The 24,664-nt window shown below is 48.1% G+C and overlaps 1 protein-coding gene across 5 annotated transcripts in view; it reads right to left on the minus strand.

Moving 5' to 3' along the window:
• EPB41L5 (erythrocyte membrane protein band 4.1 like 5) overlaps positions 1-24,430 on the minus strand; it is a 165,602-nt gene extending 141,172 nt beyond the window's left edge. For all 5 annotated transcript variants that reach the window (XR_003759811.1, XM_029065634.1, XM_029065626.1 and 2 more), the window contains exons 1-2: positions 24,379-24,430; positions 11,095-11,282 (exon numbers count right to left, since the gene is read on the minus strand). Coding sequence is in view for 4 of the 5 variants with exons in the window: in XM_029065634.1 (XP_028921467.1) it covers positions 11,095-11,274 (180 nt within the window). In the remaining variant the exon portion in view is untranslated. The remainder of the gene's footprint in view (positions 1-11,094; positions 11,283-24,378) is intronic.
• Between the last annotated feature and the right edge of the window lie 234 nt (positions 24,431-24,664).

Consider the following 24,664-nt stretch of genomic DNA (forward strand, 5'->3'; position numbering starts at 1 on the left):
AAGGGGTCAGTGGCAAGAGCGACGAAATTAAGGAAGAGAGAGTAGCTAGGTATTAGAGGAGAAAAGTCTGAGGGCTGGGTTACAGTAGGAGAGCAGATACGTAGAATAAAACTAATATCGCTGTTCGATTCCAAACAAATCAGACACATCAGTTTCATCACAACCAATCATTCAACAACTGATGTTCTCCACTTTACAACAAAACTTGTTCCGGGCAGGAAACGAGTGCGCTCATTGTATTGTATGGACTCTTTCAAAGCCTGTACTATCATGGAAAGAGCACAGGTCTGGGAGTCAGAAGATCTGGGTTCTAATTCAGGCTCTGTCAATTGCTTACTGTGTGACCTTGGGCAAGTCACTTTGCATCTCTATGCCTCAGTTCTCCCTCCTACTTACACTGTGCGCTCCAAGACTGTAAGCCCATCCTTGGGTAGGGATTGTCTCTGTTGCCAAATTGTACTTTCCAAGCACTTAGTACAGTGCTCTGCAACAGTAAACGCTCAATAAATATGATTGAATGAATGAATGTGGGCCAGGGACTGTGTCCGATCTAATTAGCGTGTTTCTACCCTAGTGCTTTGAACAGCGTTTGACACATAGTAAGGCACTTAACATACCACTAAAAAAAAGTAAGGATTCAAGGAATACCATTGCTTGATTGACTGACCGATCCCCTATCAAACAGATGTGGACTCCAGGTGCTCGATAAATACCACAGATGATGGATGGTGAAAAATAAAGGACCAGATCACGGAACCAACTAAACTGGGGACCAGAAAAGGCAAAGTGCTGTGATTGCCTGGAGGACAATCCGTCCAAGTGTGCAACGATGCCTCCTCTCAATGAGGCATACGCTCCTTAATACAATCTCACCAACTGCAATGTCTCTTGGAACAAGGACAATTTCATAAGTGGTGATAAGGCTTATCTGTTTTCCTTAGAACGGTAGATGGGCAAATGGTTATTCTGCTATAAAGTAGTCTTTATCTACAGTCCACATTGTACAAAGAGAGCTTTTTGAGAGATTCAAGTCATGTTCTGAGTCCCTCTCCCAAAGTCAAACTGCCACTTCTAATATCAAAAAGAGCAACTTGTCAGCTGTGTGACTTTGGGCAAATCACTTAACTTCTCTGTGCCTCAGTTACCTCATCTGCAAAATGGGGATTAAGACTGTAAGCCCCACGTGGGACAACCTGATTACCTTGTATCTACCCCAAGCTTAGAACAGAGCTTGGCACATAGTAAGCGTTTAACAAATATCATCATTATTTTCGTTATCTTAAAGCAAGTCATCACTTGATCAATTTCACCGCCGGCATAAACCACCTCATTCATAATAATAATTGTAATAATTGTGGAATTTGGCAGGCACTTTACTAAGCGCTGGGGTAGATATAAGGTAATCAGATTGTCCCATGTGGGGCTCACAATCTTAATCCCCATTTTACAGCTGAGGTAACTGAGGGCCAGAGAAGTGAACTGACTTGCCCAAAGTCACACATCTGACAAGTGGCGGAGCCAGGATTAGAACCCATGACCTTCTGCCTCCCAAGTCCGTGCTCTATCCACTATGCCATGCTGCTTTTCATAGAACATCCAACTGGTGTGTTCTACTACAGTTCTGAGCCACAAGAGACAATTTTCAACCTGGACAGTAAAGCCAGGGCCAAGAAGATAATTCCGACCTTTAACAACCAAGTGAGAAGCAATTAGTTTTTCAGCAGTGTTCAAAGCTGGGCTGTTAGTCAACAACCTCCTCTTCTTGCAGAAAGTTTGACTTTGATGCCCAATTAGCATCTGAGATTTCCCAAAGACCAATTATTGCATCCAAGAATGTGCAACTCCATGATTCAATATTTATCACACACCATTCAAATGTTGGAGCTATTCAACCTATTCATATCAACAGTGAATCATGAAGAGATCCTTTAAAAAAAAGAAACAGTATGGCCTAGAGGAATGAGCATGGGCCTGGGAGCTGGAGGACCTGAGTTCTAAACATAAATTTATTATCATCATTATTAATACTGATAATATTGATGATGATATAACTGCTTAAAGTTACATATACTGATGATATATTATTGATGATAAATTATCATCATTATTAATACTGATAATATTGATGTTGATATAACTGCTTAAAGTTATATATATTGATGATGATATAACTGCTTATAAGTGCTTAACTTACTATGTGCAGAGCACTGTTCTAAGTGCTGGGGTAGATACAGGGTAATCATGTTGTCCCATGTGAGGCTCACAGTTAATCTGTGAGGCACAGTTAATCTGTGAGGCACACTTCTTTGTGCCTCAGTTACCTCATCTGTAAAATGGGCATTAAGATTGGGAGCCTCACATGGGACAACCTGATTACCCTGTATCTACCCCAGCGCTTAGAACAGTGCTCTGCACATAGTAAGTGCTTAACAAATGCCAACATTATTATTAATCCCCATTTGACAGATAAGGTAACTGAGGCATAGAGAAGTTAAGTGACTTGCCCACAGTCACCCACCCAGTGGGGCACAGAATAGTTAAGTAATTTGCCCAAGGACACACAGCAGACAAGTGGTGGAGCCAGAATTCGAACTCATGACCTCTGACTCCCAAGCCCAGGCTCTTTCCACTGAGCCACGCTGCTTCACTTGTCTGTTGTGTAACCATGGTCAAATCACTTTACTCTGTGCTTCAGTTCCCTCATCTGGAAAATGGGGATTAAGACTGTGAGCCCCACGTAGGACAACTTGATGGCTTAGTGGAAAGAGCACCGGCTTGGGAGACAGAGGTCATGGATTCTAATCCTGGCTCCGCCACCTATCTGCTGTGTTTCCTTGGGCAAATTACTTAACTATTCTGTGCCCCAGTTACCTCCTCTGGAAAATGGGGATTAAGACTGTGAGCCCCACGTGGGACAACCTGATTACCTTGCATTTACCCCAGCTCTTAGAACAGTGCTTGGCCCATAGTAAGCGCTTAAATACCAACATTATTATTTTTATCATTATTAAGTCACTGTTTTCCCTCCTACTTAGACTGTGAGCCCCATATGGGGCAAGGACTGTGTCCAACCTGATTATCTTGTATCTACCCCAGCGCTTAGAAAAATACTTGGCACAGATTAAACATTTAAAAATAACAGAACAACAGTAGTAGTAATAATAATAATGAGGAGGAGAAAATTTGGTTCTAAAGCAGTGACTGATTCCAGACAGTAGACCTTCTGCCTCTTCTCAGACTGAAGGTATGAGGCTTAATACACAATTTACAAACTCTGCTGGGGTATTTCCTAAAGGTTCTCTCCCCACTTCTTGCTCCTCCCCTTTACTGTATTGCGCTCTTCCAAGTACTTAGTACAGTATTCTGCACATAAGCACTTAAATACCTTTGATGATCCCCTCACCATCATATACTCTACTACCTTTCTCAGCCTTTTAACAATAATAATAATAATAATAATAACAATAATAATAATAATAATGTTGGTATCTGTTAAGTGCTTACTATGTGCAGAGCACCGTTCTAAGTGCTGGGGAAGATACAGGGTAATCAGGTTGTCCCACGTGAGGCTCACTGTCTTCATCCCTATTTTACAGATGAGGTAACAGGCACAAAGAAGTGTAGTGACTTGCCCACAGTCACACAGCTGACAAGCGGCAGAGCCGGGATTCAAACCCATGACCTCCGACGCCCAAGCCCAGGCTCCTTCCAATGAGCCACGCTAGACTCCCACTCCTGTCACAATAATTTATCTAGTCCTCTAATTGACCCAGAATTTTGTCCCTCCTTTCTCATGTGACAGCAAAGCAGCACACACCCACTGCCTTTTTTGTGTGTGTGCTTCTTTTTTTCTCCCTGTTTCTTCCCTCTTCTGGGAGAAAGCTCTCTTGGGTTTTTACAATTAATGTGATAACTGCTCAACACTTTACTAAAAGAATTACATCACTAATCAAATACCCTTCGTACAAGCACTGCCCTGAAGGAAAAGACAGGATAGATTGGGGTGAAAGACAATTATTGTAATTATTAATAACGATGGTACTTAAGTGCTTAATATGTGTCAATCACTGGGGTAGAGACTAATCTGGGTGGACACAGTCCCTTTCTCACATGGTGCTCACAGTCCAAGTAGGAGGGAGAACAGGTATTGAATCCCCGCTTTCCAGATGAGATAAACTGAGCACAGAGAAGTGAAGTGACTTGCCCCCCTGCTGCATACCACACAGATGGCAGAGCCGGGATTAGAACCCAGGTCCTCTGATTTCCAGGCCTGGACTTTTTCCACTAGGCCACAATGTTTCTCTAAATGGCCTTAAACAGAACAGACAGATTTCACTAACCCTCCAGAAAAGGAGACATTTCAAGACTCTCATGTAAGGGCAAGCCTGGGGCTCACACCAGATGTTTGTGTGACAAACCTCCCGCATCTCCCCAAATCCTGCTGCTGTCCCACTTCTGTCTGCCCCTGCCCCCCAATGCCCCCAAATTCCACAATTCGATGGAAGTTTTAAATGGAGTTATTGTTGGAATACTAGTTCAAGATACTCCATACGCTAGCAAATTGAACATATCTTCCATAATCACATAATCACATTTACCAGGGATGATTTCTCTAGGAATCGGCACCAGAACTTAATATATTAAAACCCAGATTTTCCAAATGGGTCATAACCAAATAGTGTTTAAATTATCAATAATCTGAAAAATCCAGGGACATTTAAATGGATTATAAAAACAGTTCAGAAAAAAACAACCCTAAAAAATAATGATAAGCAGAGCTGGCACAAGCAGTAGAATGTTTTGAGGCATCTTGGAATGTACCCGAACCCCAAAGTACATAAAATGAAAGCTCAATATGTCATTAACTGAACAAAAATACCATACTGAAAATTCAACAATCTGGATAAACGGAGAACAGACAGAGGAGGTTGCTATAGCCACCGAGGATGTGGCAGAATATGGGGAATTAGTTGCTCTTCTGGAATAGAGGAAGTTTGCACATTTGGGTCCGTATTCCGTTAAATGAGAAAAGTGGAAGAGCGGCACATGAGTTCTAACTGTCCAATCTTACTACATTCAACTATACTCCAAAAGCCAAACAGAAAAACGTTTCAAAATCTTTGTCGAAAACCCCAGAGAAACTCATCGATATTTTGGAGAGGTGATCTGCCCTCCCAACCACGTGCTCTGAAGTTGGCGGCCCTACTGAGGATCCAGTGGAACGAACACTGTTCTGGGAATCAGGACACCTGGGTTCTAGTTCCCTTTCTGCCTGCAGCTGGCTAACATGAACCAAGACCAGCCCCACACTTTGCAATATGCTACATCCCTGCCTTCCTACTAGCTCCTTGTATTCTGGACCCCAGAATACATTGTCTTCTGGACAAGATCAAGGTACAGAGAGCAGGCCGCACTGACTTTAATCACAAGGTCCCCCAGGCCTAGGGTCACTGAACACAAGTCGGGAGATACATCTGGAGACTCAGAAGGGATTAACCCAAGGAAATGCAAGTGACAGACCCTCCTCGGGCAACTGAGAAGAACCACCCCGTTCAGCCCTCTCCCTGGGACAACTACAGTTATTTTGGAGCCTCCATCTGGGATTTCACTATCACACCCATGACCCCAAATGACATTTGATTAGATGTGTCTTCCTTGCTAAGGACAGGAGATAAAGGGCTACCCTCTTGTGACAGAGTTCAAGCTGAACTCCAGTGGGTCTTCCAATCCCGGAGGACAAAGAGCTGGTCAAATTGACAAAGGCACACCCCTCTGAGGCCCCGATGCTTTAATCGGTCACTAAGTCTCTGGACTTCCTTAAGATTGCCTATCAGTTGATGGGAGTCTCAGAAGAGACACTTGAGGCGGATGGGGGGAGGTGGAAAGGAAAAGAGCGACCAACCGACCACCCTGGCCGCCTGAGATGGTTTGAGAGAATGAGGGGGTGGTCAGCCCCTTCATGGATGACCACTCATGGATTTCTGGGGCAGGCTCGTTGTTTGGAACTATTTCACCTCAAGCAGGAGAGCCCAATTCTAAGAGGCTAATGAATTCTCTGGGGCTCCGGCAATCCCTACCTTCTGTGAGGACTGCCAAGTTCTCCCCTCCCCCATCTCGCTTCCGAGGGCGGTTTACCAGAGGAAAATCATCTGGTAACACTATCTGAATCCCCGCCTCATTCCCAGGCACCACACGCATTCCTCTTTCCAGGCGGGTGGGCCGGAGCCCAGCTAGACCAAGACAAAATTCAAGGAGAGCAGGCCGCACAGGCTTTAATCACAAGCCTCGACCTTCTCTCTGTCCTTTCCTCCTGGGGCTGCACCTTCCACCTTCCCCACAGCAGGTGCTGGGTTGCGGGCATCAGGAGCGGTGAACCCGCCCAGCTGAAAAGGCCATTGTTCCCGTGGCACACGGAGCCCGGGCGGGGCCGGCGCCAGCAGGCACAGCGAGAGGCTGGCCAGTCCACTCCGGCCGGCAGCGGTCACGCCAACCCCTTCCCGGGGAACAACGCCCGCGAGGCATCTGGTTGTGGCCAGTGCTGGCCATTTGGGCCTCCGCCAGGAACCACGAGTTCAGCCCCGTGGCTCTCAGATGTTATTTCAACAGAGCCCTCATGCTTGGAACAGCGGGGAGGGTAAGGAATAATAATAATAAAAATAATAACGGTACTTGTTAAGTGCTTACTATGTGCCAGGCACCGTTATAACAGCTGGAGTAGAGAGAAGTTCTCAGGGTTGGACACAGTCCCTGTCCCACATAGAGCGCTCGGTCTTGACCCCCATTTTACAGATGAGGGAACTGAGGCCCAGAGGAGCAAAGTGACTTGCCCAAGGTCACCCAGCAGACAAGTGGCGAAGCTGGAATTATTATAATCATAATCATAATACTGGTATTTGTTAAGTGCTAGTCGGTGCCAGGCCTTGTACTAAGTGCTGAGGTAGATACAAGGTAATTGGGTTGGACAGAGTCCTTGCCCCACATGGGACTCACAGTCTTAATCCCCATTTTATACATGAGGGAACTGGGTTACAGAAGTGAAGTGACTTGCCCAAGGTTACACAGCAGACAAGGGGTGGAGCTGGGATTAGAACCCAGGTCCTTCTGACTCCCCAGCCCAGGATCTGACTTTCCAACCTCACAACGAGCCAGTTACAAGGCAGCTATGCTTGAGGTGCCTCAGGCACACTGTCAACCTGCCCACACATGTTTTGTTTGCTTTTTAAATGGTATCTGTTATGTGCTTACTATATACCAGGTACTGTACTGAGTGCTGGGGTAGATACAAGATAATCAGGTTAGACACAGTCCCTGACCCATGTAGGGCTCACAGTCTTAATCACCAATTTACAAATGAGTCAACCAAAGCACAGAGAAGTAAAGTGACGTGCCCACGGTCCCACTGCACAGAAGTGGTGGAACAGGAATTAGAACCCAGGTCCTCTGACATCCAGGCCTGGAATCTATCCATTAGGCAATACTGCTTTCCAAGAGTTTAATCCAGCAGGCAAGTTGAACCCAGAATCCCCAGGACTGTCCCAATCCAGGATTCGCAAGGGGTGGGGGGGGAGAAACACAGGGGGTGAAATATCTAACCAAGCAGTGAAAGAGGTCAAGGATCATCAAGAATGAACGTCCTTTTGTACTCGTGATTAAGAATCCGTGTCTTCAGCTATTTTAGTGATTTAGTCACTTGTACAGCTTGGACTGTGAATGAGACTGAGAAGCAGTGTGGCTTGGTGGGAAGAGCATAAAACTGAGAATTAGGACACCTGGATTCTAATGCCAGATCTGCCACTTCCCTGTTGTGAGAGTTTGAGCAAGTCAAAAATGAACTTCTCTGTACCTTTGTTTCCTCATCTGTAAAAAGGGGATTGAATACCAGTTCTCCCTCCTGCTCAGACTGTGAGCCCCCTAGGGACAGAGACTGTCTGATCTGCCTGTATTATAACTACCACAGTGCTTAGCACAGTGCTTGGCAGAGAGTACGTGCTTAACAAATACCACTATTATTATTAGATGAAATGGAAGAACATAGTCTGAAGTGCAAAATGCAATAACACAGACTGGAAACTCTCTAGACTGCAAGATCATTCATTCAACAGTATTTATTGAGTGCTTACTATGTTCAGAGCACTGTACTAAGCGCTTGGAATGTACACTTCGGCAACCAATAGAGACAATCCCTGCCCAGTGACGGGCTCACAGTCTAATTGGGGGAGACAGACAGCAGAGCAAAACAGAACAAAACAAAAACAAGACAACAAGATCATTATGGGCAGGGAACCTGTCTAATTTCTCTTGTATTGTTCTCTCCCAGGCAGCGCTTAGAACAGTGCTCTGCACATAATAAGCGCTCAATAAGCACCACTGACTGATTGCTTGATTAGATGGTTGGAACCAAAGGAAGAACAGTTATCTGGGAAAACAGGATAGTGAGAAATATCCTCACTATATTAGGAAGGTAGTGTGCCTAGTGGATAGAGCACAGGCCCAGGAGGCAGAGGATCTGGGTTCTAATCACAGCTTCACCATTTGCTTACTCTGTGACCTCAGGCAAGTCAATGAACTTCTTTGTGCCTCAGATGCCTCAACTGAAAAATGGGGATTCAATACCTGTTCTCTCTCCTACTTAGACTGTGATCCCCAAGTGGGACAAGGACTGCATCAGCCTGATTATCTTGTACCTACCCCAGAGTTTAAAACATTACTAGACACAGAGTAAGTGCTTAACAAATACCATAAAAAAAAGAATATGCTAATCAAATCTGGCAGGTAGTGCTAGAATATACACCTTTGGAGGTAAGCACCCCCTCCCCTTCATATGGTATTTGTTAAGCACTTATTATGTGTGAAGCACTGTTCTGAGCACTGAGTTAGATATAAGTTTATCACATTTATTTCAGACCAGGAAACTAAACGCTGACCAAGTAAAGACCTACAGCCCACCTTGATTTCAAAGCCAGCCGGGCTGGACTTGGCAACCAGGTGATGGGGACCCGAACCCTGAAGGAAAACTTCTGTGTGTTCCCGGGAGTGTGGAGCTGGCTGGAATTAAGGAGCTTTCATCCTCTCCTCTAGACTGGAAGCTCATTGTGGCAGAGAATATGCCTGTTACATTGTCTTACTGTCCTCTCCCAAGCGCTTACTACAGTGCTCTGCACACAGAAACTGCTCAATAAATACAATTGATTGATTGACTCCAGCCAGCCTGCTGGGTGGATTGACCAGCTTCCTGTTTAGGTGGTTCACACAGGGAGGCTGGTGGTCGAATGGAAGAAGAGGATGCTGGTGGGAAGAGGGCATCCCATGAGTTGGGGGTGGGGGGAGAGAAGGGTGCCCCGCTAAACACCCAGTTGTGTCCCTGGCCTTTGGGGTGAACATCGCCTGCTTGGACCTCAGAGGCGGCGAGGGGAACGGTCTGTGCTAGCGCCAGCCAGCCCATTGTGCTCCTGAGTTGTTTCCACAGCCTTCTCCGGACATACACGAGAGCTCCTGACGTCAGCTGGGCGCTTGCCTGGAGAGGCCCTTAGGGAGAGGAGCTCGCTTCCAAGGTACTTGGACCTTTGAAAATGAATTTGTTCCACCAACCGATATACACACTCATAATGAGATGGGCAGTGCTCTCCTCCTGCCTGACCTCTTCTAGGAAGATTATCATCATTATGGTATTTATTAAGCGCTTACTATGTGCCAAGTACTGGGGCAGAGGCGAGATAATCGGGTCAGACACAGTCCCTGTCCCAGGTGAGGCTTGCAGCCTAAGCAGGACTTGGTCCATCAGCCAGTCAGCGGTATTTATTGAGCGCTTACTGTATGCACAGCACTGTACTAAGCACTTGGGAGAGTATACTCTAACAATAAACAGACATATTCCCTGCCCACAACAAGCTTACAGTCTAGAGGGAACAACATAGGAGTCAAGAACCGTGGTCCAGGTGGAGTCTGGGATATTTCTGGGGAGGGAAGAATGGTAGGAAGAGTCAGAAGGCTAAGTCTGTGCCATCTCTGTTCTCTGTGGTTCCCAGCAAACGTTTCTGGAACTTGTAGCTGCCTAATGCTTTCGGTTTCCCCGAGTCCCAGAAACCGGGATCATTGGTTACGGGACAGAGAGGACCATCTTCACTGATACCATGGCAGGCTGGTGAATGAGTAGTAGTAATAGAAATGATAATGGTTTATTGCATGCAGAGCCCTGTATTAAGGGCCAGGAAAGAATTGGAGATCATAACAATAATGATGGCATGTGTTAAGCGCTTACTATGTGCAAAGCGCTGGGGAGGATACAAGGTGATCAGCTTTCGCCACGTTGGGCTCACAGTCTTAATCCCCATTTCACAGATGGGGTAACTGAGGCCCAGAGAAGTGAAGTGACTCTCCCAAAGTCACCCAGCTGACAAGTGGCTGAGTCGGAATTTGAACCCATGACCTCTGACTCCCAAGCCCGTGATCTTTCCACCAAGCCACGCTGCTTGGTCCCCGGGCCTCGGGGAGCTTACTATCTCAAAATGTAAGGTGGGGGGAGAGGGGCTGTGGGAGGGTGGAGGAGGCAGGGAGGAGGGAGACCAGGCACTGCAACTCCATTTTACAGATGAGAAAGCTGAAGCCCAGAGAAGTGAAGTGACTTGCCCTAGGTCACACAGAAGGCAGGTGGCAGAGCTGGAATTAGAAGGCAGGTCCTCTGCCTCCCACACACAGGTTAGGGTACAGCATTACCGCGGGGGTGGATCTCATTTTGTGGAGCCCCTCCCAGCTCTCAGCTCTAGCCCAGGGCATCCTGGACAAGCCAACGGCCAGATAATAATAATAGTGCTAGAATTTGTTAAGCGCCTACTTTGTGCCAAGCACTGTTGTAAGCGCTGGGGTAGATACAGGATAATCAGGTTGACTCACGTGAGGCTCAAATCTTAATCCCCATTTTCCAGATGAGGTAACTGAGGCACCGAGAAGTCACACAGCTGACAGGTGGCGGGAGCCGGGATTAGAACCCATGACCTCTGACTCCTAAACCCGTGCTCTTTCCATTGAGCCACGCTGCTTCTCTAAGATCTCTTCTCCGCTCCCGGGGAGCCCCCAGGGGCAAGACCGGCCACGTACCGGCAAGTCCACGCTGACATCGGTCCCATCCAGCAGAGAGACGCGGCAGGTTATGACGGCTTTGGCCTCGCCGGCAGCCGGGATGTGCGTTCTGGCGCGCTGGGCTTCTCGGAGCCGTTCTCTCTCGGCCTGCTTGCGCATCGACCGGCGCCCCAGCGTTCGGCGGAAGAAGCTCAGCATCTTCCTTGCTGAAAAACCAGAGGGGAAACCGCATCAGAGGGGAAGCGGCCCGGCCCACCCCACCAGGAGGCTGGCATCTCCGCGAGTCCCTAACAAGGGCCTGGAGCTACTCGACTCGCTTGGCCCTGTAAGCTCCTTGAGGGCAGGGAATGTGCCTATTGCACTATTCATTCATTCATTCATTCAATCACATTTACTGAGCCAATACTACGCGCCGAGAGCTGCACTAAGCACTTGGAGAAGTACAATACAGCAATAAAGCGATACAATCCCTATCCACAACAAGGTCAGAGTTTGGAGTAGGGAGACAGACATCAATACAAGTAAATTGTGTAAATTTTATTACAAATATATATGTAAGTGCTGTGGGGCGGGGAGCCGGCGGGGGGGGGGGAGTAAAGAGAATGTGTCAGGGTGACATGGAAGGGAATGGGAGATGAGGAAAAGTGGGGTTTAGTCTCGGAAGGCCTCTTGGAGGAGATGTGCCTTCAGTAGGCTTTGAAGGGGTGAGAGCAATTGTCTGGCCGATTTGAGGGAAGGTGTTTTGGGCCAGAGGTAGGACGTGGGCCAGGGGTCAGCAGTGAGACAGGTGAGATCGAGGCACAGTGAGAAGGTTAGCACCAGAGGAGCAAAGTGTGCAGGCTGAGTTGTAGGAGAAGAGAAGTGAGGTGAGATAGGAGGGGGCAAGGTGATGGAGAGCTTTAAAGCCAATAGAGAAGAGTTTCTGTTTGATATAGAGGTGGACAGGAAACCACTGGAGATTTTTGAGGAGGGGGGTGATATGCCCTGAACGTTTCTGTAAAAGACAATCCGGGCAGCAGAGTGAAGTATGGACTAGAGTGGGGAGAAGCAGGAGGTTTGGAGGTCAGAAAGGAGGCTGATGCGGTAATTCAGTAGGGATAGAATGAGTGATAATACTACTGTGGTAGTGGTTTGGAAGGAGAGGAAAGGGAGGATTGTAGCGATGTTTTAATCTTAGTATACTCTCCCAAGTGCTTAGTCCAGTGCTCTGCACACAGTAAGCTCTCAATAAATCAATTTGACTGGCTGACAGGAGTGGAGGCAGGAGGCTAGGCACCAGGTGGATTGGCAGTCCCAGGTCTCTGGCCCTCGGGCACGGCAGCCAGTCGTTTAAGGGAAGCGGAGCCGGCGGAGAAGAGAGCCGAGCTGTGCCACCCTCCCCCAGCAGACTGGCACCATTTGCTCAGAAAACTCTGCCCAAGCCCCCAGTCGCCCAGCGCCCAGTCGCCCACCGCCCAGGGTCTGGCCTATTTATTTTGTTGATATGTATATATCTATGATTCTATTTATCTTGATGATATCTACGCCAAACTACTCATTTTGTTTTGTTCTGTTTTGCTTTGCTGTCTGTCTCCGCCGTTTAGACTGTGAGCCCGTTACTAGGCAGGGATTGTCTCTATCTGCTGCTGAATTGTACATTCCAACCGCTTAATACAGCGCTCTGCACATAGTAAGCACTCAATAAATACTATTGAATGAATGAATGACGGTGGATTCCCGCCCTGGGGGCTGGAGGGCAAGCAACAGAAGAAGACTGGGACAGCCATAGCTTAAGGGAATAGCTGAAATAAATCCATTCCACAGCCCCCCACATACCACCCAATCTACCCAGTCCTCCCCCTCCCCGAGGCAGCAGGTCCTGTTGGGGAGAGGAGAGGTGGGGGAAGTGCTCCACTTATACAATCCCTCCCCTGGCCGATGAAATTACGAGGAGTCAAATTACAGAGTCAAAGCTCATAATTGATCCATTACTCAGTGGCATTTATGGAGCCCTTACTGTTTGCGAGGCTGGGTTCTGTGGCCTGTCCTCTCTTGGGGCCCTCCAGCCTCTGTCTCGGGGAGCTCCCCAGCTGGTGTGGCTTCAGTTACTACCACTCTCGAATGACTCCCAAATTCTGCTCCCTAGTCTGGATCCCTCGCTCACTATTCAGTCTTACACCGTCCCTTGCCTCCCATCCATCTCCACCGGGGTGGTCCGTGAGCACCTCAAATTCAATATGCCCCAAACAAACCTTCCCCTTTTCCCTCCAAATCCTGGCCATTTTCCAATTCCCCTTCTCCATCGATAACTCCACACCCCTCCCTGACCTTGAGTGTTCCTCAACTCCTCGCTGTCATCCCATCAGTGGCCAAATTCTGCCAATACTTCCCCCCAAATGCTTTGCAAATCCACCTCATCTTCTTCATCCAAACAGCCACCGCCCTGGTTCATGCATTTGTTGTATCCTGGTTAGGTGACCACATGGACTTTCGCACTGGTCTCCCTGCCTCCAGCCTCTCCCCTTTTCAGTTTCTACTCTTTCCTGCTGCCCAGATTATCTTCGTGAAGCCTCGCTCAGCACATGCCTCCACCTCAGAACCTAGCAAACTGCTTGATACGTGGTGGGTGCTTAATAAATGCTATCGTCATTACTCCTCAAAGATTCTCCCCACCCTTAGCCCCGTCCCACACCCTCCCATTTCTCTCTGAAACAAAAAAAGGCTCAGGTTGTCCCCCAGCTCTCCCACTTTACATATCAATTAATCAATTTAGTGAGCACTTATTCATTCCATTTGGTCACATTTATTGAGTGCTTACTGTGTGCAGAGCACTGTACTAAATGCTTGAGAAAGTACAATACAACAATAAACAATGACATTCCCTGACCACGATGAAATCACAGTCTGGGGGGTAGGGAGACAGACAGCAATACCAATACATAAAATTACAGATATCTATATAAGTGCTGTGGGGTTGGGAGAGGAGAAGAGCAAAGGGAGCAAGTCAGGGTGACACAGAAGGGAGTGGGAGATGAGAAAAAGTGGGGCTTAGTCTGGGAAGGCCTCTTGGAGGAGATGTGCCTTCAATAAGGCTTTGAAGTGGGGGAGAGTCATTGTCGGATTTGAGGAGGGAGGGCAATTCTGGCCAGCGGCAGGATCTGGGCTACTATGGGGTTGGCGGTGAGACAGGCAAGATGGAGGCACATTGAGAAGATAAGCACTACAGGAGTGAAATGTGTGGATTGGATTGTAGAAGGAGAGACAGAGAAACATGAGGTTAGGTAGAAGGAGGCAAGGCGATGGAGTGCTTTAAAGCCAGGAGTTTCTGTCTGAAGAAGAGGTGGATGGGCAACCACTGGAGATTTTGGAGGTGGGGAGTGACTGTCCTGAACGTTTATGTAGAAAAAATGATCTGGGTAGCAAAGTGAATTAAGGACTGGAGTGGCGAGAGACAGGAGGATGGGAGGTCAGCAAGGAGGCTGATCAGGCAGAGCACTGTACTAAGTGCTTGGGAAAATACAACACAACTGAATTAGCAGACCCATTCCTTGACCATAATGAGTTCTGCTCAACTACTTCCCAGCTCTCCCTCTTCAATCCTGCCTGTTATGCTAACCTCCAAAAGATTCCCAACTTCCTCCAACCCCTCATTTGCACTCATCTCCAATAACAATAATCGTGGTATTTAAGCTTTTAGTATGGGTTAAGCACTGTAGTCTAAATGCTAGGGGAGATTAAAGACCAGGCGCTATGTGGGGCTCGCAGCCTCAGCAGGAGGGAGAACAAGGACTGAATCCTCATTTTGCACATGAAAGAGCAGAGGCAGAGAGAAGTGAAGTGACTTGCCCAAAGTCACACAGCAAATAAGTGGCAGAGCCTGGTTGGGAACCCAGGTCCTCTGACTCCCAAGCCCGTGTTCTTTCCACTAGACCATGCTGCCCTTCAGCACTTCATTTATTCATTCCTTCAATTATATTTATTGAGTGCTTACTGTGTGCAGAGGACTGTACTAAGCACTTGGAAAGTACAATACAGCAATGAAGAGAGAAAACCCCTGCCCACAAAGGGCTTACAGTGGGGGGGCCGGGTGAGACAGACATCAAAACAAGGAAACAGGCATCAATATAAACAAATAAATTACAGATATAAACATATATAAATGAAATGAAATGTACATCGCCTTAATTCTATTTATTTGCTATTGTTTTAATGAGATGTTCATCCCCTTGATTCTATTTTTTGCTATTGTTCTCATCTGTCCGTCTCCCCTAATTAGACTGTAAGCCCGTCAAAGGGCAGGGACTGTCTCGATCTGTACATTCCAAGCACTTAGTACAGTGCTCTGCACATAGTAAGTGCTCAATAAATACTATTGAATGAATGAATGTACAGGTAAGTGCTGTGGGGCAGGGGGGAGAGTAAAGGGAGCTAGTAGAGGTGACATTGAAGGGAGGGGGAGCTGAGGAAAAGGAGGCTTAGTCTGGGAAGGCCTCTTGGAGGAGGTGCACCTTCAGTAGGGCTTTGAAGGAGGGAAGAGTGACTATCTGGCAGATTTGAGGAGGGAGGGTGTTCCAGGCCAGAGGTAGGGCGTGGATCAGGGTTAGCAGAGAGACAGGCCAGATCGAGGCACAGTGAGAAGGTTAGCACTGGAGGAGCGGAGTGTGCGGGCTGGGATGGAGAAGGAGAGAAGGGGGGTGAGGCAGGAGGGGGCAAGGGGATGGACAGCTTTGAAGCCAAGAGTGAGGAGTTTCTGCCTCAGGGGAAGGTTGATAGGCAACCACTGGAGATTTTTGAGGAGGGGTGACATGCCCAGAGCACTGCTGTTGAAAGATAATCCCGGCAGCAGAGTGAAGTATGGACTGAAGTGGGGAGAGGCAGGAGGTTGGGAGGGAGTTCAGAAAGGAGGCTGATGGCTGATGCTGTAATCCAGGAGGGACAGGATGAGTGATTGTACTAACGGGGTATCGGTTTGGATGGAGAGGAAAGGGCGGATCTTGGCGATGTTCTGAAGGTGAAACCGGCAGGATTTGGTGACGGATTGAATATGTGGGGTGAATGAGAGAGCAGAGTCAAGGATGACACCAAGGTTATGGGTGAGACTGGAAGGATGGCTGTGCCGTCTAAAGGTGCATATTTGTAGATATTATTTCTCTATTTTATTAATGATGTGTACATATCTATGATTTTATTTACCTTGTTGGTATTGACGCCTGACTACTCGTTTTGTTGTCTGTCTCCCAGCTTAGACTGTGAGCTCATTGTTGGGCAGGGATTGTCTCTGTCTGTTGCCGAATTGCACATTCCAAGCACTTGGTACAGTGCTCTGAACACAGTAAGTGCTCAATAAATACGACTGAATGAATGAATACAGGGACGGGAAAGTTCGGGAGAAGACATAGTTTGGGAGGGAAGATAAGGAGATCTGTCTTGGACATGTTGAGTTTGAGGTGGCGGGAGGACATCCAAGTAGAGATGTCCTGAAGGCAGGAGGAGATGTGAACCTGGAGAGAGAACGGGAGGAGACACAGATTTGGGTGTCATCTGCATAGAGATGGTAATTGAAGCTGTGGAAGCAAATGAGTTCTCCAAGGGAGTGAGTGTAGATGGAGAATACAATGGAGAATAGAATTGAATGTGCATAGAGGTACATTTGATTGAACATTGTTTTATTTATTCTGATTCCACTGATAAATATTTTCATACGTCTCCCCCACTCCAGTGTAAGTTATGTGCAGGAAGTTAACATGATTTGTCACCTGTCTGTACTTCCCCTACAAGCGCACTGAACTCTGTAGGTACTCAATATAATACCCTCCCTACTATTACCCAGTGAGACCTCACTGACCCCAAAATCCCAACACCAACAATAATTCCCCAATTAACTCCCAACACCCCAAGCCTTTGGGATTTATTCCTCCTCCTCAGCACTTGTGAAAAGATGCATTTACAACAGTACACTCAATTATTTATCTCTAAGGCTTTTTACATATCTCCCCTGGGAACATTCCTTGTTGTCAGGGAACAAAACTTGTGCTTCTGTTGCACTTTCCCAAGGGTTTAATACAGTCCACTTTTTTCAATGGTATTCATTAAACGCTCACTACACATCAGGCACCCAGTGCTTAAATCAGTGCTTGATAGATAGTAAGCACTTAACAAATACCTTTATTATATTATTACTGAGTGCTGCCCCTGCCCCTTCTCAGTCTCTCCTCCTGCTCCCTCTTCAACTCTCCCATCCTTCCCAGCAGTATCTCTCGAGGAGATCTCCTGCCTCCTCTCAAAAGCCACCCGCTCCACATGCACATCGGACCCCATTCCTTCTCAACTCATTAAAACTCTTGTCCCCTCCCTTTTTCCCTCCCTAACAGCCATCTTCAACCCTTCGCTCTCCAATGGCTTCTTCCCCACTGCTTTCAAACATGCCTGTCTCCCCTATCAAAAAAACCCCTCTCCCTAGACCCCACAGCCCCTTCCAGTTATCGCCCCATCTCCCTCCTGCTATTCCTCTCCAAACTCTTTGAGCAAGTTGTCTAAACCTGCTGCCTCAAATTTCTCTCCTCCATGTCTCCTTGATCCCCTCCAATCTGGCTTCCGTCCCGCTCTCTCAAAGGTCACCAATGATCTCCTTCTTGCCAAATCCAATGCCCACTAGTGGATCCTAATCCTCCGTGACCTCTCAGCTGCCTTAAACACTGTGGACCACCCCCTTCTCCTGGAAACTTTATCCAACCTTGGCTTCACTGGCTCGATCCTCTCCTGGTTCTCCTCTTATCGCTCTGGCCGTTCATGCTCAGTCTCCTTCAAGGGCTCCTCCCCTGCCTCCCACTCCCTAAATGTGGGGGTCCCTCAAGGTTCAGTTCTGGGCTCCCTTCTGTTCTCCATCTACACCCGCTCCCTTGGCAAACTCATTCACTTCCATGGCTTCAACTACTACCTCTATGCAGATGATACCTAGGAACACAGGCTTGGGAGTCAGGGGTCCTGGGTTCTAATTCAGTTCTGCCACTCTTCATCTGTGTGACTTGGGGCAAGTCATTTAACTTCTCTGTGCCTCAGTTCCCTCAACTGTAAAATGGGGATTAAGACTGTGAGCCCCATGTGGGACAACCTGATTATTTTGCATCTACAGTAGCACTTGGAACAGTGCTTGGCACACAGTAAGCACTTAACAAATACCATTATCATTATTATTAATATATCTACATCTCCAGTCTTTCCCTCTCTCCAGTCTCACAACTCCTCATCGGGAGAAGCTAATCAGGTGGTTGGGTTTGTTTTTTTTATGGTTTTTATTAAGCGCTTACAGGCATTGTACTAAGCACTGGGGTAGATACAAGATAATCAGACTGGACACTGCCAATGTGTCATGTGGGGGCTCAGGCTTTAGATGAGATAACTGAGGCACAGAGAACTTATTCTGCAGAGCCTGGATTAGAACCCAGGACGTTTGGAATGGTCTGCGCTCTTTCCGTGAGGCCTCGGCTTCATGGTACACTGTAGTCACAGGCTCTCAATCCCTACTATTTCATTCATTTCCCTACTACATCTAACAGAGGAAAAAGCCAAGATGCTAAAAGCTCAAATGACTTTCCCCGGAGCTAGGGGAAAAATACAAAGGCACAAAAGTCCTTAAAGGTTTCTGCCTTTTAGGGCTTCGTCCCTCCGCCTCACCTTTCACTGAGTTGCCTGGATACCAAAAGCCACCTCCCTCATAAAGTCAAAGAAAAATCCGGAAGCAATGATTTATTCCACCCCAGTATATACAGAATTTTTAAATGCTCTTCAAAAAACGTCAGCTATAAGGAACACGTAAGAGTTATCTCCAAAAAAAAAAAAAAAGAATTCCAGTTCATTCCAACAATTAGGATACGACAAATATTTAAGGTACTGACTTCTTGCCCTTTGCCCTACAACACAGAGGAAGAGGGTCAAGATATGAATCTACCATGTGCTGATGAGAAGGCAATTCTGGGACTCCCCACCTGAGAGTGGCGGGGAAGAGCCATTTTCACTGCAGATACTTAACATCCTGCACGAATCAATCAATGGCATTTAATGAGCGCTTACAGTTTGCAGAGCACTGTCTCCCCCCTTCTAGACTGTGAGCCAGTTGTTGGGTAGGGATTGTCTCTGTCGCTGAAATGTACTTTCCAAGCGTTTAGTACAGTGCTCTGCACACAGTCAGCGCTCAGTAAATACGATTGATTGAATGAATGAATGCAATACAACAGAGTTGGTAGCACGTTCCCTGCCCACAAGGCGCTTCCACTCTAAGAGAGGGCAAAAGACAAATACAGGCTGGATCTGGATGTTCATAATACTAATAATATTAATAATAATGATGGTATTTGTTAAGTGCTTATTACTTGACAAGCACTGTTCTAAGCGCTGGGGTAGATACAAGGTATTCAGGTTGGACACAGTCCCTGTCCCCTGTGGGGCTCACAGTCTTCATCCCCATTTTCCAGATGAAGGAACTGAGGCCCAGAGAAGTGAAGTGACTTGCCCAAGGCCACAGAGCAGACACAAGGCGGAATCGGGATTAGAACCCACGACCTCCTGACTCCCAGGTCCCAGGCCCGGGATCTGGCCACCCCATCCACTACTCCCTGCTGCTTGCTGCCTAAATGCCCTGGGGGTGAGGGAGGGGTGACTCTTAATGAATCACTCTTCTGTGCCAAGGGGTTTCAATCCTCATCTTCCAGCCAAATTATACCAGAAACCAAAATAACAACAGAAACCCTTCACACCTCGCCTGTCGTCAGACACACCTCCCGCATTTCATTTCACAATCCCAGCTGAGGATTTTATTAGACGGCAAACTGAAACCCGTCTAGAAACCGCGATTCGGGGGGGGGGGGGGGGGGGGGGGGGTAAGGTGAGGAAAAAAAACAAGACACTCGACTAAATTCGGGTATTACCTACGGCCTTCACCATCCACTTGGCCAAAAATCAACCCCACGGAGATAAACCACTGGATTTAGGAAGCGCATGTGTGGTTGCTACCAACCCACAGGGGTGGCCCCAAAACCAGGCAAGCAAAAATCACTTAGTGGTCTCCAATAGTAATAAAGTGAATCATTTAGTGGTCTCCAATAACAATATGGAGAATCATTTAGTGGTCTCCAATAGTAATAAGGAGAATCACTTAGTGGTCTCCAAAAATAATAAGGAGAATCATTTAGTGGTCTCCAATATTAAGGAGAATCAATTAGTGGTCTCCAATAACAATAAGGAGAATCATTCAGTGGTCTCCAATATTAATAAGGAGAATCACTTAGTGGTCTCCAATAATAATAAGGAGAATCATTTAGTGGTCTCCAATATTAATAAGGAAAATCACTTAGTGGCCTCCAATAATAATAAGGAGAATCACTTAGTGGTCTCCAATAGTAATAAGAAGAATCACTGAGTGGTCTCCAATATTAATGAGAAGCAGGAGAAGCAGCGTGGCTTAGTGGAAAGAGCTGGGGTTTGGGAGTCGGAGGACCTGGGTTCTAATCCCAACTCCGCCACTTGTCTACTATGTGACCTTGGGAAAACCGCTTAACTTCTCTGGGTCTCAATTCCCTCATCTGGAAAACGTGAGCCCGTGTTTAGACCGTGAGCCCGTCGTTGGGCTGGGATTGTCTCGATCTGTTGCCGAATTGCACATTCCTAGCGCTCAGTACAGTGCTCTGCACATAGTAAGCGCTCAATAAATACTATCGAATGAATGAATGAAAATGGAGATTAAGACTGTGAGTCCCACGTGGGACAACTTCATTACCTTGTATCTATTCCAGCGCTTAGGACATTACTTGGCACATCGTGTTTAACCGATACATAATAATAATTACTATTAATAAGGGGAATAATTTAGAGGTCTCAAACAGTAATAAGGAGAATAATTTTGTGGTCTCATTCATTCAATTGTATTTATTGAGCGCTTACTGTGCGCAGAGCACTGTACGAAGCGCTTGGGAAGTACAAGTCTCCAAGGGAGGGTCGCCAAGGCAGACTAAAGAGAAGCAGCGTGGCTCAGTGGAAAGAGCCCGGGCTTGGGAGTCAGAGGTCGTGGGTTCGAATCCCAGCTCCTCCAGCTGTGTGACTTTGAGTAAGTCACTTTGCTTCTCTGCCCCTCAGTTCTCTCATCTGTAAAATGGGGATGAAGCCTGTGAGCCCCACGTGGGACAACCTGATGACTCTGTATTTCCCCCAGCACTTAGAACAGGGCTCGGCACATAATAAAGCATTTAACAAATACCGTCATTCTTACTAGAAATTGAGTGCAGTGGTGGCGCGAGGGTGCCAGCCTGAATCATCGCTATAAAGCTCATTATAAATTGGTCCCAATTCCTAGTTCTCTCCGTGTGTATGTGTGTGTGTGTTTAGATGTATGTGTGTGTAATAATAATAATAATTCATTCATCTTTATTGAGTGCTTACTATGTGCAGAGCACTGTAGTAAGCACTTGGAATGTACCATTCGGCAACAGAGACAATCCCTGCCCAACGATGGGCTCACAGTCTAATGTTGGTATTTGTTAAGTGCTTACTATGTGCCGAGCACTGTCCTAAGCACTGGGGTAGATCCAGGGTCATCAGGCTCTCCTACGTGGGGCTCACCGTCTTCATCCCCGTTTTCCAGATGAGGTCACTGAGGCCCAGGGAAGTGAAGCGACTTACCCCAAGTCACCCAGCTGACAGGTGGCAGAGGATTAGAACCCATGACCTCTGACTTCCAAGGCCAGGATCTTTCCACGGAGCCACGCTGTGTGTGTGTGTGTCTGTCTGGGGAAGAAATAGGTCGCTTCCCCCGATTACTCTGTGAGCCCATCATTGGGCAGGGGGTGTCTCTATCTGTTGCCAAATTGTACATTCCAAGCGCTTAGTACAGTGCTCTGCACATAGTAAGCGCTCAATAAATACGATTGAATGAATGACTGAATGAATCCAGCGGGGCGGGCAGAGCAGGGCCCCTTTGGGGAAGGTGACCTATTAAACGGGGCCAGAGGGGGAAGAGGGGAGATCTCCCTCTCCCTTCTAATAATAATAATAATGATGGTATTTGTTAAGCGCTTACTGGGTGCAAAGCACTGTTCTAAGCACTGGAGAGGATACAGGCGATCAGGTTGTCCCACGTGGGGATCCCAGTCTTCAACCCCATTTTACAGATGAGGGAACTGAGGCCCAGACAAGTGAAGTGACTTGCTCCAAGTCACACAGCTGGAGGAGCCGGGATTAGAACCCACGACCTGGGACTCCCCAGTCTGGCCTCTCTCCAGTGAGCCACGCTGCTTCTCTAATTTGTTAAGCGCTTACTAGGGGCAAAGCACTGTTCTAGGTGCTTGGGGGGGAATACAAGGTGATCAGCTGGTCCCACATGGGGCTCACAGGCTTCATCCCCTTTTTCCGGAGGAGGGAACTGAGGCCCAGAGAAGTGAAGTGACTTGTCCACGGTCACACAGCAGAGAAGGGGCGGGGATTAGAACCCACGACCTGGGACCCCCAAGCCTGGCCTCTTTCCACCGAGCCGTGCAGGGACGGTCTCCACCCGGCGCCCAACTGTCCAATCCAAGCGCTCAGCCCAATGCTCTGCACAGAGGTACTGGGTTCTAATCCCAGTTCCACCACCAGTCAGCTGGGTGACTTTGGAGAAATCACTTCCCTGGGCCTCAGTTTCCTCATCTGCAAAATGGGGATGAAGACTGTGCGCCCCACGGGGGACAACCTGATTACCCTGCATCTCCCCCAGCACTTAGAACAGTGTTCTGCACAGAGTAAGCGCTTAACAAATACCATCACCAGAAGCAGCGTGGCTCAGTGGAGAGAGCCCGGACTGCGGAGTCAGAGGTTGTGGGTTCGAATCCCGGCTCTGCCCCTTGTCAGCTGTGTGACTGTGGGCAAGTCACTTCACTTCTCTGTGCCTCAGTGACCTCATCTGTAAAATGGGGATGAAGACTGTGAGCCTCACATGGGACAACCTGATTACCCTGTATCTACCCCAGTGCTTAGAACAGTGCTCTGTACAGAGTAAGCGCTTAGCAAATACTAACAGGATTCGAACCCATGACGTCTGGCTTGGGAGTCAGAGGTCATGAGTTCGACTCCCGGCTCCACCACCTGTCAGCTGGGTGACTGTGGGCAAGTCACTTGACTTGTCTGGGCCCCAGTGACCTCATCTGTAAAACGGGGATGAAGACTGTGAGCCTCACGTGGGACAACCTGATTCCCCTGAATCTCCCCCAGCGCTTAGAACAGTGCTCGGCACACAGTAAGCGCTTAGCAAATACCAACATTATTACTATTATTAGTAGAAGCAGCGTGGCTCAGTGGAAAGAGCCCGGGCTTGGGAGTCAGAGTTCATGAGTTCGAATCCCGGCTCTGCCACTTGTCAGCTGGGTGACTGTGGGCAAGTCACTTTACTTCTCTGTGCCCCAGTTACCTCATCTGTAAAATGGGGATTAAGACTGTGAGCCCCACGTGGGACAACCTGATTCCCCTGTGTCTACCCCAGCGCTTAGAACAGTGCTCGGCACATAGTAAGCACTTAACAAATACCAACGTTATTATTATTATTACTCCTCTGGGCCTCAGTGACCTCATCTGTAAAATGGGGATGAAGTCTGTGAGCCTCACTTGGGACAATCTGATGACCCTGTCTCTTCCCCAGCGCTCAGAACAGTGCTCTGAAGCACAGAGAAGCAGTGTGGCTCAGTGGAAAGAGCCTGGGCTTGGGAGTCAGAGGTCATGAGTTCGAATCCCAGCTCTGCCACTTGTCAGCTGGGTGACTGTGGGCAAGTCACTTTACTTCTCTGTGCCTCAGTTCCCTCATCTGTAAAATGGGGATTAACTGGGAGCCTCCCGTGGGACAACCTGATGACCCTGTATCTACCGCAGCGCTTAGAACAGTGCTCGGCACATAGGAAGCGCTTAACCAACACCAGCATTATTACTATTATGCTCTGCACAGAGTAAGCGCTTAGCAAATACCAACATTATTACTATTATTAGTGTTATTATTATTAATCGTGGCTCCGCCGCTTGCCAGCGGCGAGGCTTGGGGCACGTCCCTTCCCTTCCCTGGGCTTCCGTTCCCTCCTCTGGAAAAGTGGGGCGCAGACTGGGAGCCCCCCGGGGGACCCCCGCATCACCTTCATTTGCCCTCCGCCCCCCCCACCCCCCCACCCCGGGCACAGCGCTCAGAACGGTGCTCGGCACATAACAATAAAATTCGCAAAAATCACCATTAATTAATACGATTGAACGAATGAATGCCTGGCGGCCCCGGGGGAAGGGGCGACGCCCAGCAGGTCCCTTCCCTCCCCCTCCCCTTACCTGCTGGCGGGTCGGCGGTGCTGGGTGCGAGATGCGCGCTCGGGCGGCGGGTGCGGACTCTGCGCGCGGGGCCCGGCGGGGGGCGGGGCGGGGAGGGGGCGGGGCCCGGGGGACGAGGCCGGATGCCCGGATCGGATTGGCCGCGCCGAAAAGGGGGCGGGGACGGGGCGAGTGCCGATTGGTGGCGCGGAGAAAGGGGCGGGGACGAGGGCGGAGGCGAATGCCGATTGGCCGCCTGGAGAAGGGGGCGGGGACGAGACGGAGGCGAATGCTGATTGGCCGCTCG

The sequence above is a fragment of the Ornithorhynchus anatinus genome, chromosome 1 (genome assembly GCF_004115215.2).
Source record: "Ornithorhynchus anatinus isolate Pmale09 chromosome 1, mOrnAna1.pri.v4, whole genome shotgun sequence".
In the NCBI taxonomy this organism is placed as follows: domain Eukaryota; kingdom Metazoa; phylum Chordata; class Mammalia; order Monotremata; family Ornithorhynchidae; genus Ornithorhynchus; species Ornithorhynchus anatinus.